The sequence below is a fragment of the Triticum aestivum genome, chromosome 3B, assembly GCF_018294505.1.
Source record: "Triticum aestivum cultivar Chinese Spring chromosome 3B, IWGSC CS RefSeq v2.1, whole genome shotgun sequence".
NCBI classification, from domain to species: domain Eukaryota; kingdom Viridiplantae; phylum Streptophyta; class Magnoliopsida; order Poales; family Poaceae; genus Triticum; species Triticum aestivum.
In genome coordinates, this window is record NC_057801.1 from 677,475,967 (window position 1) to 677,492,670 (window position 16,704).

Here is a 16,704-nt window from a genome sequence, read left to right on the forward strand (position 1 = left end):
TATCCCTCTCTCGCATTAGCGTGAACCTAAACTAACTACTGCCTGTCGCTCGGAAACCGGAAACCGGCAACACCTGGGCCTGACACTCCGGCCACTCATCGTATATATACTCCTGGCGTAGCACTTCTTCGCCATCGATGATCTATGCACCTGCATCGTCACATGAGTCGATGTTATGCAACATATATAGTTGAGCAACAGAAAGAGACATACTTGACAAAAATAGAAACAACATATCATAAGCATAAATAACAAAGTTCATCGTACCCAAAATGCCCTAACTAGAGTGATCTTCGCTAGTCGAGGAGGAGGACGGTTTAATTACATCACAAATGAAGTTTCACTGTGCATAACTCAAAGTTTTGTCATACAGAAAGTATGGACTAAACAGACACATTGTCATATATCGACAATCACTCCAACATGCCATGCCATCCATCGAGGTCAGGGAGATAGTCCCCGAGCTTAGTTAAGGCTTCATGTCGAGACGCTGAGAGGCTATCCATGTTCGGACGTCTTCCCGCGACATTTGTCCTTCGCCGTAGAACATCCCTGTTTTTCCGACGACCTCTTTCATGATGATTTGGGCAAGTTCGCGCTGGATGTTATAGAACTCAGCTCGAAGTCGATGATCCTCGATATCTCCTATGTCCTTTGCCCATTGCAGAATATGGGCATCGCTAGATCTAGGTGACATGTGAAGGTTCTGGTGATCCCGTCTGTACTCCAGCATGTGGTGTAGGACATAGAATCCATCATTAAGAGAATCGTTTGGTTGCTGGATGGAGCAGAAGTCGGTCTTATGGCTGAAGGCGACCCCGCCGCCCCTTCTCTTCTTGTCCCTAACCTTTCCACCCCTTGCTTGGTAGTAAAACATAGCACTGTCGAAAACATCTTTGATGTGGGTGTAATCCTTTTTGTGAATGTTCTTCGACGAGTCCAAGTAAAGAGCGTGGGAGAATCGGGGGTAGAGGATGATGAGGATGGCGCGCCCGCCGCTGCGCAAAATAAGTACACCTCAGATTAATTAGCCTCCACCGTGCAAATGAATTATTGAAATCGAAGGAAGGATAGCAGCGTGGATGACTTACACGGGATGATAAGGCACGAGAATCGCCTCCTTGTCCTTATTGGCGAGCATGAAACTGACGATGTAATCCCTCGCGTATTCACGCTGCTCTGCACAGACTCCCAAGAAGCTCTCGTGCATGTGGTACGGGTCAGCGACACAGATATGACGTATCTGCTCAACCCCAATGATGTAGTTCATGTGCAAGGCATAAAGGCGGACAAACGTAAAATCCAGCTTCTTCACGTGAAACATGTCGAATATGTAATCGAATCGGAGGAAGAACTTATCCGCAGGGAAGCTGTCGACGTACGACATTTGCCGCGGAACGTTAACCACGTAGAGTGGGTATCCTGGATCTTTCGAGGCGATGAGGCATTTCTCTACCCGCAGCACATCGTCATGAAGTCTCCTTAGATCGCCGAATCTAGCCCGTAGCGCTGTTACAGGTAGGATTGGTTGACCGGGGATATGCCATTTATCCGCATCAGGGATATCTATACGGTCCTGAAGCCAAGGCTGCTGAGGCAGCTGGATCATAGAATCAGCTTTTTTGCCTTTCCTCGCTCTCTTCCTAGACTTCTTTACTACCGGAAGGTCGTCAATAATACGTTGAGACGGTAATTCAGGCACCGACTCATGACGCTCAAACCCTGAGGAGGCGCCAGTATAGACATACTGTTCAGCGCCATCGTCATCCTCATCCTCATCCATGGTGACGTCATCAGTGACTAATGGAGCCTCCTCCTTACCCCGTCCGCTATCACCCAACCCGACACCCGACGCTAATTGGGTAGGTGGGGCGTTGATGTTCATACCTTGCTGAGGCTACGTGCTCGTGGGTGTGCTCCCGGCCGCCTCCAGATGAAGCAGCCTCTTTGGCAACAACAGGACCCACCCGTTGCAACAATCACCAAGCCGCCGCGGTGTCTCCTCGTCATCCACCAGTAGTGTTGGAGGAGGCAAATTCTCGTGGCCCGGTTCGACACTGGCCATGGAAACCTTGAAGACGTTCGGGGGGATCGACCGGCTGTGGAACAATGGTTCCTTCGGCTTCATTATCGTTGCCTTCCCCACGGCCACCTTCTGGTCGCCGATGGTGTACAATATGGTGCACGGGGTTTCGTCGGCCTGCAAAGAAAAGTCTGCGACGTGAGACATCTGAAAGGCAACGAAAACGGGAGATTATACATTTATATTGAAGGGGGCCGGTGTGACAGATACCGTGAGGGCGTCGAGCTCAGCCAAAGACGAAGCACCGCCGAGCACGTCCGATGCGGGAGTCGGTGCGGGAGCAGGTGCGGTAGCCGGTGCGGGAGCAGGTGCGGGAGCAGGTGCGGGAGCAGGTGCTCCCAAGAAGTCAGCAAGGGGAAAGTCCTCTGCATTTTTTTCTGGATTTTTCCTTGTCCAAGTGATAACGCCCGTCACCAAGGAAGTAGACAAATCTGCAACCGCCTGTTTTGCGGCAGCTACCGCTGTTGCGACTGTCTGAGATGTTTTTTCTCAACCGCAATCTCAACCTTCTTGTCGATGTTTTCTTCAGTTAACCTCCGTATTTCCTTTCTCTCCTCCGTGGTCTCACGGTAGTACTTCTTCCACGTGGCGCCGTCTCCGACACCGTACACGCGTCCATACGACGGTCGAATATCCACCGGTTGTCATTTCAATATGTTCAACGCCCGGTTGAATGGAGTGTCCCACTTGGGCCTCGCCAATGCCTCAGACGGCGAGTCGCTTTCGGCCGCAATCCGGTGCTGCTCTCTCTGCAAAAGGCACAAGGATCGTTTACAAATATGACTAACGTGTGCAGTCAAATTGATCAAAAACTAAAATTACCAGCAGTCTCATGAACTCCGTAATGACCGGTGTTGTCTCGTAAACCTTCTTCATTGGGTCCCAACGGTGTCGAGCCCTCGGGACGTCACGCTCCTGCGGGACGGTGAAATCCGCCAAGGGGTCTGGGATGCCCAGACTCGTGGCTTCCGCGTCCTCCTTGGCCCATTTGGACCTCTTTCTGTCGTAACCACGGCTTCCGAGGTGGTGGCTCCTAATGTTCCTCTTTTGAAGCCCCTTCATGTACTTAGACTTTTTTTTGGCAGCTTCGGCCTCGCAAGCCTCCTTGAATATTTGAAACTGCTCTTCCGTGATTGTCGGATTATCCTTTACAATCTCGGAGTAGGGTTCCCCGTCGTTAATCTTTGCTTTCACTCGATTTTTCCAGGCGGCCAACGCATCGCTAAACTTGGTCATGGTGTGTTTGTTTATCTTCTTCATTGTCGGGTCCTCGTCTGGATCTTCATAATCCTTCTCATTCCGGCCCGGGAACAAGAATATCTGGTGAAACTTTTTTAGGAGGGAGCTTCTCATATTTTCTATCTTCTGTAGTTTCTCATCATTGATGGTGGCGGTTGTCCGTACGATGCAGCCTATTTGATAGCCGTAGCACGCGCGCGCTTCCTCGGGCGCCTTTGGCTCAAAATTGCCGCCGTCCACCTCCCTGACCAGCAGTCTAGTAGTCCTGAGTTTGTTAGGAACCCGTTGCCTCTTTGCTTTCGGTTCTACACCGGCTCCGCTCCCCGAGGTAGCACCGGTCTCAGCGCCGATCTCGATGCCGGTCTAATCTCAGCGCCGGTCTCAGTCTCAGCACCGGTCTGCGTGTCGGTCTCAGTCCCAGATGCCACCGATGGGCCCAGCAACAACATCGGTTGATCGTCGGTAAGGCTAAAATATTCGTCTGCCGCCAGGTAGACGTCGTCGCAATCACCAGAACCCTGTCCTTCATCATTGCTAGCCATGTTTCCTATGATTAAATCTAATCAATTAATTCTAGACCTAATAAAATGAATAATGACATAAAAAAGGACTATTCTTTTGCAGGAATGTTGACTCCTTCCTGGTGCGGCAAATCCCGGGCACTCGATATGTCCTAGTTTGTAGCACAAGTCATGCAGAAATTCACGGAAAATTTCGGCATGACCTTTGCTAAAAAGTGGACAAATCGAGAACCTGAAATTTGCCGGAACAGAAATGAATCAACATTCCGGCAAAACATAGGCCACTCAGCATCATTCCCTGGAAACAACAAAGCCACTTGGGCACAATCGAACAACTTCAATGAAAAGATATAACATGAGCAAACACTATTGAGGAATTTGCATATAACATGGCCACTTCAATGAAAAGATATAATCAACAATAATGGAATATGCAAATGAACATCAATGACATATAGCTACTGTTCTGTTTGACCAAGTTTTTGAAAAGAAAAACAATTCTGTTTTTTGTTTATAGCTAAATGCCATAGCTACTGTTTTTTATTTATAGCTAAATACTTTTGTTTTTTGTCTAAAGCTAAAAGTCTAGGAACTACATTTTCTCTAACTCTTTTGACCTCACCAGAATTTCCACAGCAAGACCTTAATACCTACACCCAATTTCTTCAAAAATATTCAGGTCCATAGTCCAAATAATTCAAATTTCATTTGAATGAAATTTGGAACAAATTCTGGTCCGTAGTCAAAATATTTTTTTATAACTAAGTGTTTTTTGTTTATATGCTCTGTTAATTTAAATCTAAATGCTACTATTATTTATATACCCTTTATTAGTTTAAAGCTAAATGGAATTACTGTTTAGGAATTTTCATAAAAATTGCCCTAGCTAATTTCCTAAAAAAATTGCAAATCATTTTTCCTAAATGCTATAAAATGCCTACTGCCCTAAAAAAATCTAGGGTTCATATGAACACCTAGGGTTCATATGAACATCAACACAGTATCAACACATATATATAATTGCCCTAACAGAGAGAAATATGAGGGTAGGGACAGGAGAGGCATAGCCTTACGGTCGGCGGCGAGGGCAGGCTCTGGCTCGGGCAGCGGCGTTGAGGTCGAGGGCGGCGGCGGCGAGCTCAAGGGAGGCGACAGTGAGGTCGACGACGGCCTCAGGCGGCGGCTGTGAGGTCGAGGGGGCGGCCTCGGGCGGCGACGGTGTGGTCGAAGACGGCGGGCGGCGGCGGTGTGGTCGAAGGCGGCCTCGGGCGGTGGCGGTGTGGTCGAAGGCGTGCGGCAGGGCAACGGCGGCGATGGAGCAGTTGGGGGACAGGGAGGAGTAGAGACGGGGAGAAAAGGACTTAGCGAAATTTTGAGCCAGGGCCGCCGGGATTTGAGTCAAACTCGTAGCAGTGCGTTTTGATGAAACGCGCTATAGCTAAGATAGCTATAGCGTGTTCCAGAGAAACGCGCTGCAGTTAACCCATTCTGTTTTCTTTCTCTTTTTCTTTTGTTTTCTTGACATTTTCTTTTTTTATTTCTCCTTTTTCTATTTCTTTCATTTTCATTTACTTTTCTATTTATTTTTCTATTTATTTTCTTTTACATAGCAGTAGCGCTGTAAAGAAGAAACGCGCTGCTACAATGTTTTTAGCAGTAGCGTGCTTCTGGGAGAAGCGCTGCTACTATTCCTAGCCTACCGGCACCAGTGAGAGAATTTTAGTAGTAGCGCTTTTCTGTGGAGACGCGCTACTGCTAAAATAATGATTGTAGCGTGGTTTTGCAACAAGCGCTACTACTAAGTAGCGCTAGCGCCGAGTTTTGACCAACACTACTGCTATACCTCTGTGTATAGCGTTTTCCCTAGTAGTGCACCCCATAATTCAAAAATCCACTTCGATGTGAAACTCGGGTTGAGAAATACATTGTCAAGAAAAATCTAGTCCACGGGATCATAGACTTTAGACAAATGAAGCTTGTACTTTAAGCACATTGAGTTGTATTGAGGTTTCTTTTTGTAGTGAATATGATGGATAAAATTGAATGCAAATGAGCATCCTTTCAGAAGACATCTTCCCCGGTATAACAACATCGATTCTTAAACATGAAATCCGTCAACATCACTCGGAGTGGGTTGACGCGTAATTAGTTATATATGACGCACATTGTTTTACCATGTAGAGAGCGATCGATCGACGTAACATTATTTTCCTCCATGGTTTTTATTGAACTAAAGAACAAGATTATCTTGAGCAAACCAAACACATCTTGTGCACACAAAAAATTGTCTATGTGAGGCTCTAAAATAATATCTATGCAAGGCGAGTTGTCATTTTTATATACAATGTCTTCATATTGGCAAGAATTACATATGTAAACTTGTATATTTTGTATAAAAAAGTCTGCTATTTTGGTCACCATGTTTAGAGTTTAGGAGGCAAGACGAAATCGACCCGGTCGCTTTCGGGATATAATTAAAACTGAAATTCTTGCTACCATGACTATATGTAATTCATAAACACGTAACTGATCCTTCTCTAGGGTAAATAAACTAAGGCTAGTAGCAACAATCACAGTGCCGTCACTAGTGACGCTCGAAGATTAACTATACAACCAATCGTATGCCTCGAAAAGGACCCAACCTTGCATGCATTTGTTAGTTAATAGTTATCCGTTGGTACCACCGAGGTAAGCAGTTTATTTTTATGGAATCCATCTGACCTTTAACATTCCATTGCAGTGTCACGGTAAGCACGGCTCTTGGATCACAATTGGACGCATAGGACGGTAGCAATTCGATGCAATATTTCCCTTTTGGCACTTAAACTTATTGAGGCCATTTCAGTGCACCATTTACTTGTACCCCCTCTTGTATGTTTGCTGGGTCTATCGATCTTACATTTTTTTTCTCCTTATTTGTTATTCTCACTTTTATTCCTCTCGGTCAACTGATTAAATTTTGAGGTATATTAAATCGCCAATGGTTAAAAGAAAGTTGGTCAATGCATGTAAATGTTTCTAATCATTTAGTGCCCATGCATGCATGACTGCGATTTTTGACGATACAAGCGCACTAATTGGGTAGTTATGAAAACTGCGAAATTTGCTCAACCAATTGTGATCTATCTTGGTTGCTGAGATTTTTTCTGGATAGGCCTAACAAACCAGAAAGGAGGAAGCAGTACCAAAATCATATCCTTCACTTACTTGATCTAGGACTTGAATTTAAGAAGATCCGACAATCATGTGTCTCAAGGGATTTTATTGTAATTCTTAGTTTAAAAATCCAACTTGAATCTCCAGGTTTTTTTAAAGCACATGCATTTATTGTAAAATTAAGAATTACAATCAACTCCCTCAGAAACAGCTTCTCGACTGTAATATTTTTTGGAAGACAAAATTCTTCCAAGGCTTCAATAAAGAATCCACAATTGGATCAGAGCGCTGACCACTCAAACACTTGCATAGACTTGATTACTGATAGAGCTCGAGAGAACCCCTCGAATCACTAACCTATAAAGATTGAAAGTCGTCGGAGATGAACATACTTGGGCTAGGGATAATCCCCTAGAAGTGCATGTTGTCGACACAAGAACTTTGTCATATTGCTGAAGAAAGATTCTAATTCACAAAAAATCAAACAAAAAGGCATCAAGACATATTGTTGAAAACTCAACAAATCCAAAAGATCGATTCTACGAGGACACAAACATAAATTCCACACAATAGCAGTTGCACCAACACATACAGGGAGAACGTAGCTCTGCCTCCTTACGTAGCCTTGCCCAGTAGAGCATCGTCGCGCCAGGGGAAGAAACATATGACCGCATGTAGACTGTCGTTGAGACCACACAAATCATCGCCAAAAGACTTAAAACTGACGTAACGAGCCTAGCAATTCACTGGTAATAAAGAGGTTCTCGAACCGAGACCCCCAAGACGTCCACATATGTTCGGGCTGTCTGCAAACACCCAAACCCATCCCATATGTAGGGAGAAAATGGGGATATCCAGACAGCCCGTCATGTCGGACCCAGCCCACCCCGACCACTTTCTCTCTTTTGTTTTTCTTTATCTTCTCTCTATTTCCATCCCCACCAATCATATATGCATTTTCCAGACAATTTAGGGATAAACAGGGGTAAACTTTGTGTGCGTGGACAAATGAGGTTTTCGCGGCATGTCCGTGGGCACAACCTTGAGGTAGACAGACATATTGGGGGTCAAAATGGCCAATCAAAGTAAACATGCTCTAAAAACTGCTACAAACGAAATAAGAGAAACATTTTCTCTTCCGTCTCAGCTTTTTCACATATATAAGCATCTGCCGAGATGAACCAACAGCATGATGTGCTGTTTTGTGACAGAAGAAGTGAAGGTTGCTAACCATGTATGGCATGTGGTAAAAAGATGCCATCTTTTTTCTCTCTTTTTCGAGCGAAATACCATCGGACTTTATTAATCACTGATTGATGTGTTTACATAGCTTGAAGGCTTCAGAAAGCCAAACACGACGACCTGACCCAAGAGCAAGCGAATTCCTGGCAGTATTATGGGCATCCCATGACAGTTTTCATGTCAATGATCTCTCTAATAATCATAGCAGTCCTCCCATCTTTTTTCTTTTCAAAAATATAATACAGCTCCTATCTTAATTTTAGAAGAATACAGATCCTATCTGTATGCTTTTTTAGGGGGATATTATTTTTTTTGAGAAATTTTAGGGGTATATATGTTTATGTTCAACTGATCTGTTTGCAGCCCGCGTGCTGCGTCCAGTGCAGGCCGGGTGTGTTTGTCCATCGTTTAGACCACCAGGGCCTACCCAGCCCATCGATTACTGCAAGCGAGGTGGACCGGCCCAGTTTGGTTGTACGGGTTGTGGTTTGTTCGCTGCAGTTTTTTTCTTTTCATTTCTGTTTGCTTTTTTTTGTTTTCCTTTCCGGTTCTTTATATGGTTTTTTTTAGATTTTCTTGCTTTGTTATGTTTTTTTTGCTATTTTTATTTTTAAATACACGCTGAACAATTTTTTAATACACAGTGAACAATTCCTTAATATATGATGACCTTTTTTCGAATACACAGTGAACAATTCCTTAATATATGATGACCTTTTTTCGAATACACATTAAATACTTTTGTAATATATGATGAAAATTTTCATAAAACGCACCCAAAAAAAATTGAATATACTTTGAACATTTTTTAATACACACTGAATATTTTTTCATATATATTGAACTGTTTTAATATACAATGAACATAGTTTTCAGTACACACTGAATATTTTTAAACTCGCACTGATTTTTAAAAAGGGTTTAAAACATCAAGATTCGCAAAAAAAATCAGAGAAAAACCGATTAAAAGATTAATAAAGAGTAAAAAGCATGCTCGCGCCAGAGTTGGCCGGCCAGTTCCCCTTGCTTTTAGGCATTACTGCCGCGCCTACCCGACTCCTGCGGGCGTCCAACAGGAGTCGGTGCTGAAACCTGAATTTTCCAGACTGCTGACGAACTTTTTCTAGATCAACGATTCTGAATCTTCTATGAGCAGAGTTCCTTCAAGATTTGCCGCAACACAGGTAGCTTTCCCAATTACAAGTTTATTGCATCAAAGAAGTACCCTAGCACATACGGCACAGTGATCGCCAGGTTTAGTCAGCGGTCTTCTTGTAGGTATACCACCGTGCGACGAGCAGGTACGCACCGAAGTTGCCGGTGCAGAGCATGGCGAGCAGCCAGAAGAAGTAGTCAAGGTGTCCGTCGTTGATGTCGTCGGGGATCCACCCGGGCCGCCCGCCCCTCGTCGTCACGCGCACCACGACGGCCACGAGCGCCGAGCTCGCGTAGTTGCCCAGCGCAAACGCCGCGCTGGAGAGCCCCGAGCAGACGCTCCGCATGGCGTCTGGCGCCTGGTCATAGAAGAACTCCATCTGCCCGATAAACGTGAACACCTCCGCCGCGCCTACCACCACGTACTGCGGCACCTGCCAGAATATCGACATCGGCACGTACTCTGCGCCGTCCGCGCCGGTGTAGGTGCCGTGAAGCGCGACGACGCGCCGTCGTGCGACTTCGAGTGTGCCGGCGGCGAGCATGGCGAGCGTGAGGATGACGAAGCCCACGCCCATGCGCACCAGCTGCGTGAACCCGCGGCGGTGGCCCGTGAGGCGGCGCACGAGCGGGACGACGGCGCGATCGTAGAGCGGCACCCAGAGCATGACGCTGAGTGTGTCGAAGACGGTGAGCACGGCGGCGGGCACACGAAAACGGCCGGCGCGCGGGTCCAGCGTGTCCCCTTGAAGGATGAAGGTGGTGGTGATCTGCGTGTAGGCGGCCGCAAAGATGATGCCGCACGCCCACACCGGCAGCAGCCGCAACACACACTTGGTCTCCTCCACCTGAGTCACCGTGCACAGCCACCACGGGCTCGCTGGCCGCACCCTGTCGCCCGCCGTCTCCACCGCCGCCTTGTCCAAGAACCTGAATAATGGATAACAACCGACCAGTGCAACCGATTAAATTTTTTATTAGCTGGCATGTAGCATTGTAAAATTCCGCTCGCCGCTTCGATCGTGTAATACTTTTTTTTTATCAGTTTTGCTAAAGCATATCTAGATGTGTTATTGCTCGCGGCATGCATTCAATTTTTTTTTCCAGTTTGATTCAGTTCGGTTTATAAATTTTTATACTTTGGTTTTTACGGGGAGACATACGGTTTTGGTAATAACCATTTACTTTCGGTTTGGTTCAGTAATAATCAAATTAACCAAAGTTGACGTGGATTTTTGAGTCAACTCATAACTTTTTCACGTGTAAATAGATCATGCATATCATAATGAGTAGAAAAAAAATTAAAAAAGGATAAAGAAGGAACAATGGATCGCGTAAATCGAAGCACTAAATGGGCTAGAAAGTATTGTACTATAGCAGCCCATTACGCTTTTGAACCCAAAAAACCTCAATTTTTGGTTAACCTAATGGTTTTCCATTGCTAACCAAAAAACCGGAATGCAAATGGTTTTCATAATTTAAAACTACAACTGAAACTGAACCCAAAACCTAAAAAAACTGACATGTTGGTTCGGTTTGGCTTTTTTGGTTTTGTTTTGGTTTTCGGTTGGGTTTTGCACACCCTGAGCTATTGCACATCTAATTCCTACTCCCTCCATTCTAATACGCGGGTCCCCCGGCCCGTCGGTGCCCTGCATATAGCGAGAGCGGTTGGTGGGGAGGACATTTCAGTCCGTGCCCCCCCCGGGTCCGTAAAACCGTTTTTCGCGAACAACAAATGCGTTTTGTGGGCCGGCGGGATGCGGGGTCTGCTAGAGATGCTCTAAGTCCTAGACTTTGTGATCGCATTTTTCTGGATTCAGGCTTTCGAAGGATATGAGTTGAAGGAGACGTCCCCATGGACTACAACGTCTGTGGTGATTTTATCAATCTCAAGATGATGTGCTGGCTCATTTTCTTGGAGATGCTCATAGAGGTAGGGTGTGCATGCACACTGGCGGAGCTAAACCAGGAAGATTGGGGGGGGGGGGGGCAAAGAGAAAAGATAGTGGAAAACATCTCTATTTTTCCAATCTAAATCTCTCTGTAAAACAATCTTCACTAAATTTGCAAAGGAGGGGGGGCACGGCACCTGCAGGGGTGCATATAGCTCCGCGAGTGTCCGTACTTGCATTCATAGTTGAGTGTATGTGTGTATGTATGAGCATCTGCGTTTGTACTGTGTTAGAAAAAAAATCTAAAAAATACTTATTCTTAGGCCTTGAGTTAATTTCGCAAGCAGCGGCTGTCACCGGAAGTAAGACTTGGAGGATTTTTGTCTCGAGCCCGGAATTTTGAAAATAAATCTAAGATAAGTAATTTGGGATGGGGAAGTAGTACTCTTAGCCCATGGGTTAGAATAGTTTATTTATTCACTAAGTGCTTCCCTCTCAGTAATTAGGCTAGTTTGGACCCCACATGTGGTTAACTCTCTTTTACGACCAGATAATTTGGTTGGAGACACAAAGTGAAAATTTTACCGGTACCTACCAGGCGCTACCGCGCTAGATAATTACCCTGCGCCACCACACACCATACTCTATACCACATGTAGAGTAGCATTTTTTTTGCGAGATAAAACATGTAGAGTAGCATTGTTTTCTCACGTTTATTAAATATTGGTATTTCAACATCCGGACCCACCACATGATATCATCCACATCCATGCAATGAAGGAATGTGACATGCGAAAATCCATCTCTGTCCTCTCTCTCTTCTCTCACACAGTAGGTCCACACTTCTATTCCTCATAATTTACTAATATAAATCATTCATATCTTTTAAACCATAATTTAATTTTTCAAACTTTGTAGTATATTTGAACTCATGGCGCCAAGACTTTAAAACAAGACCAATCTTAGATACATTTCATACATGTTTAAATTTGGCCGTTTCAACCGACTTATTCAACAACATTTGAAAACATTTTTGTCACTTGAAAATCCATATTTAAGTTCTTTCGAAAAACATATTTGAATTATTTCACACAATTATTTCGCAAGTAGATTCAAACACTATTTCACTCAGTTCAAGAATGATTTCTAAAAATGATTTCAATCATAATTTCAAAAGACCAATTCAATTTTTTTTTTCAAAAACTGCTTCCAATTATTGTAGACCTATTTCAATTATTTGAAAGCTTTCATTTTGATTATTTCAAAACATACATTTAATTATATTAGGAAACCTATTTCAATAACATGAAAAAGGTGATTTCAATTATCGAGTTCATCCATTTCAGTTATTTCAGAACATATTCCATAGTTTAAAAATTTGAGTTCATCCATTTAAATTATTTAAAAACATATTTCAGAAATTATAACACTATTTTGCAAATATGGAGTTATGAAATCTGTAACTTTACTCACTTGAACCTGAAATGAACACAAAAAATGCATTTTGCTTCCACAAATCCACCAATATCACTTTCAGTTTACATATTTCACATTGTTATTTCAATTTCAGAAAAAATATTTGACATTTCACCAATATCACTTTCAGTTTAGATATTCACACATCACAAAAATCTGATTTCAATTCTTTCAAAAACTTATTCACAAACTGGTTTCAATTATTTGAAAACATCCACTTCAATTATTTCAAACCATACATTACAGTTATTTGAAAAAAAATCAATAAGATTAATTTAAAAAAAAATCGCAATTATTCAGTTCATCCATTTCAATTATTTCAGAACATATTTCACTTTTTCAAAAAAAAAAGATTTCACTTATTCCAGGTAAGACTCCACCACTTAAAAAAGAATGAGTTCATCCCGTTCAGTAGTTTCATAACATATTTCACTTTTCCAAACTTACAAAAAAAATCGCTCTTCTGAAACAAATCAATTTCACTAAAACCTTCACTCCTTTTCGAATACAGATGTTTCGCTCATTTCAAAAAAATAATTTCACTAATATTAAAAATCGATTTCACTCATTGGTCCTATTCTAAGCAGTTCCCCACGCTAGAATAAATTTAGTGAAATATGTGGATTGAAATGTTGCAATTTGAACATGTTTGAATTGTATCCAAATTGATCTTATTTGAAATGTCTTGACGGTAGGAGTTCAAATATACAAAAAGTTTAAAAAATGTAACTGCAACTTAAAATATATGAATGTTTGAATTAGCAAAGATGAAATAATGTCTTTGCGGGTTGTATACTAGCACCGATTCTAGCATTTTTTTCCTCGGCATGAGCATGCTACAATGACTTACGATGAGGTTCGTTGCTCTTAGATTTTGTGGCGTCAAGTTTTGATCGACATTGACCATGCCCTACTAGCACCCTGTAAATCTACTTTTGTGTCAATTGCTATTCTTTAATTATCAACATTTGTTTGGGTCCAAATCAATTATGTGGTCGGCGCAAACGAGGTAGTAAAGGGACGGAGACATGAAAGGGGTGGTGGCTTGGATTGGGAGGGGGCGCAGAGTTGTCCGCGTGGCAAAATGGCGATTAGGCCCCTGGCGGTGGGCCTGTTGACAACGACGGGTGAAGGGGGTCGACGGCAATGAGGGAAGGAAAGTGATTGAAACCAGAAAACAAAAACATCACCTAAAAGAATAGTCAGTCTTTTTTCCGTTGAAGCAACTTCCTTGGACTTGTGCTGCATTATTGTGGTTATCGATTCAACAAAAGATATGAGTGTGATGATTCGGTATGTGAACAGTAAAGTTGAATAATATACTTGCAGTGGCAATTAATGTGGATCGAAGGAAGAAGTAAAAAAGATCTGATATTTTTTGGCATGAAAGATACTTAAACGGGTGACGTGCGTGCTAAAATTCATGGTGTTTGGACATTCGAAGAGGTCAGGGCACACTCATGCAGGAGCGTGACGTTGGTCGGGGTCGTGGCAGTGGGGAGCATCTTGTGAATTCACAAGAATAAAAAAAAAGTGTGGCTAACTCTCATCTAGGAGATTCATATGAATTTCTATTGTTTTATTTCACTAATCAAATGATGTAACAGTTAGATGATACTACTTTGGTGATTCTCATCAGCAAATCTGCACAAACAAGATGCTCAGATTTACTATGGGTTGAATTTTAACAAAAGATAATGTTGGGCGGCTACTGTGAAGAGTGGATGACACCGAGATTAGGTTTGGTCCAGGTTGGCTGATTAGCTTGCTCAATCAGTCACACAGCATGTCTCAATCATAGACAAAATAAATTGAACGCTCCTTTCTCGAAAAACTGCACATGATGGAGACGATGCAAGTGGAAGGCGGCCAGGGCACGGGCACTGACCTGAACTCGTCAGTGTGCGCGAGGCGGCGGCTCCCCTGAATCGCTGACATGCCGTCGCCACCGTCACACTCGTGCAGCAGCGTGGCGTCGGTCGGGATCTCCACGTCGCACTTCCTGGCGGCGGCGACCACAACCTGCGCGATCCTGGTGAGCGGGCTGCCGCCGGGGGGCTGGTGGCGGCGGTACGCGCCAGTGCCGGTGAGGAACAGGGCGACGGCGAGCACGCTGAGCAGCGCCGGGATGCCGTAGCCGAGCCGCCAGCCGTGGGCGGACTGCACCCACACCAGGACGGTGCCGCCCACGAGTGAGCCCACGACGATGGACAGGTAGAACCAGTTGAAGAAGGAGCTCTGCCGCCCGCGCTCCTCCTCGTCGGACTCGGCGTCGAACTGGTCGGCCCCGAACGACGACAGGACCGGCTGCAGCGCGCCGCCCAGCGCCACCAGGTACAGTCCCGCGTAGAACACCGCGCTCTCCAGCGCCGCAGACGCGCTCGCCGCCACGACGCCGTACCCCGCGACGGAGATGAAGAGGAAGAGGGTGATGGTCCAGTACCTGCCGAGGAAAGAGTCGGCGAGGAAGCCGGCCGCGAGCGGCGTGATGGAGGCGGTGCCCTGCCAGTTGGTGACGCTGTTGGCGGCGGCCTTGCTGCCGGAGTGCAGCTGGACCTTGAGGTAGTTCACCAGGTTCGTCGACACGCCGTAGTAAGCACTGTACTGGAGGCAGTTGTTCACTGCACACCACGCGCGCGTGAATGCATGAGCAGCATATTTAGCGTGGATCTGGGATCATAGCGACAACAAGAAAATGGTGCAAGTTTTACCGAGGATGAAAACGTAGCCCCACGAACTCCGGCGATCTCTCATCGACGTCCGGCGATCGGCGTCACCCTGCAGGCCTTTTGATTCTACTTCTACCGGTTCCATGGTCGAACAGTATCAGCTCTGAAAACGAACCCAGCTGAAGCAAAAGAGAGGAGGAACATTAGCCTGAATGAGGGATGATGGCGTGTCTCTCTTCCCCTCCCCCTTCCTCGGGGCGACGAGAGCAAAGTGAGACAAAAATCCCAATCCGCTCGCCCTCTCCACCTACCCCGCATTAGTTCGAGTTTTCCCCACCCCCAGCCTCCACCTACCAACTCTCATGACAGGGGCGCGTCGTCACGGGTTGCGGATCGGTTGACTTGCGCCGACAACTCGAGTTGCGGAGCCGCGGACGCTCCCACTTCCAGAGGCGGCTCCGCCGCTCCAGATCGACCACAACTCGCTGAAGGCTCGACGGGAAATGCGTCGGGTGGTGCTGGAGCGCTTCCCCAACCGGGAGGAGTGCGGAGACATCCACCTCTACATTCTCCGCTACACGAATTTCGCAGAGCGCGCGCGATTCATCGGCGACGACGGCTGCATGGATGTGAAGCTTCTCTTCTGGGCGATTCAGGAGGCCGAATCGGAGGATCCCGTGCAGGCTGCGAAGTGGGCATTCTACAAGACGGCGAATCCGTCACGGCTCAACATCAGGCCGCCGTCGGTGGAGGGGATTGCTAGCATTCCGCCGGAATTCCTTCCGCCGGAGGTGTAGCTGCCCCGCCGCCGCCAGTGAAGGATCTAGTGCCCCTGCCCATCCTGCATCAACGTCGCGCCGTCGATCCCCCTCCCTGGCCGGGTGAGGGAGGTATGCACTCGGTCCGCTTATCCTCTTCATTTCGCTCTCGTTTGTTAGATTTGCGTTCACGGAGGATTCAGTCGAAAAAATGGCAGGAGAGTTCAAGTGTTTCCTTGGTTGATTTGGGTAAATGTAGGGTTTCCCCTCGCGTGCTGCTTAAGAATTCAGGTGTTGAGTCGATCGATCTGGATGAGTCTAGGGTTTCCCCTAATGTGTTGATTGATTTTTCTGATCCTGTTGCCGTTTCTGCGGCATCTAAGATGGTGACTGTTTCAAAATTTGGCGATAGCCTGATGAACAATGCGGTGACGATTAGTCAAAAACCACGTTCTCTGCCTAACTAGACCGTGTCGGGCCCCAGTTTCAGTATTCGCGTTCAGGGTAGGA

The 16,704-nt window shown here is 45.5% G+C and overlaps 1 protein-coding gene across 1 annotated transcript; it reads right to left on the bottom strand.

The window, feature by feature from the left end:
• Positions 1-9,204: 9,204 nt before the first annotated feature.
• Positions 9,205-15,745, bottom strand: LOC123071659 (protein NRT1/ PTR FAMILY 8.1). The gene is made up of 3 exons (XM_044495238.1): positions 15,479-15,745; positions 14,656-15,388; positions 9,205-10,326 (listed from the first exon to the last, which is right to left on the bottom strand). The coding sequence occupies exons 1-3, from the start codon at positions 15,579-15,581 to the stop codon at positions 9,498-9,500; spliced, it is 1,665 nt and encodes a 554-aa protein (XP_044351173.1). The 5' UTR covers positions 15,582-15,745; the 3' UTR covers positions 9,205-9,497.
• Between the last annotated feature and the right edge of the window lie 959 nt (positions 15,746-16,704).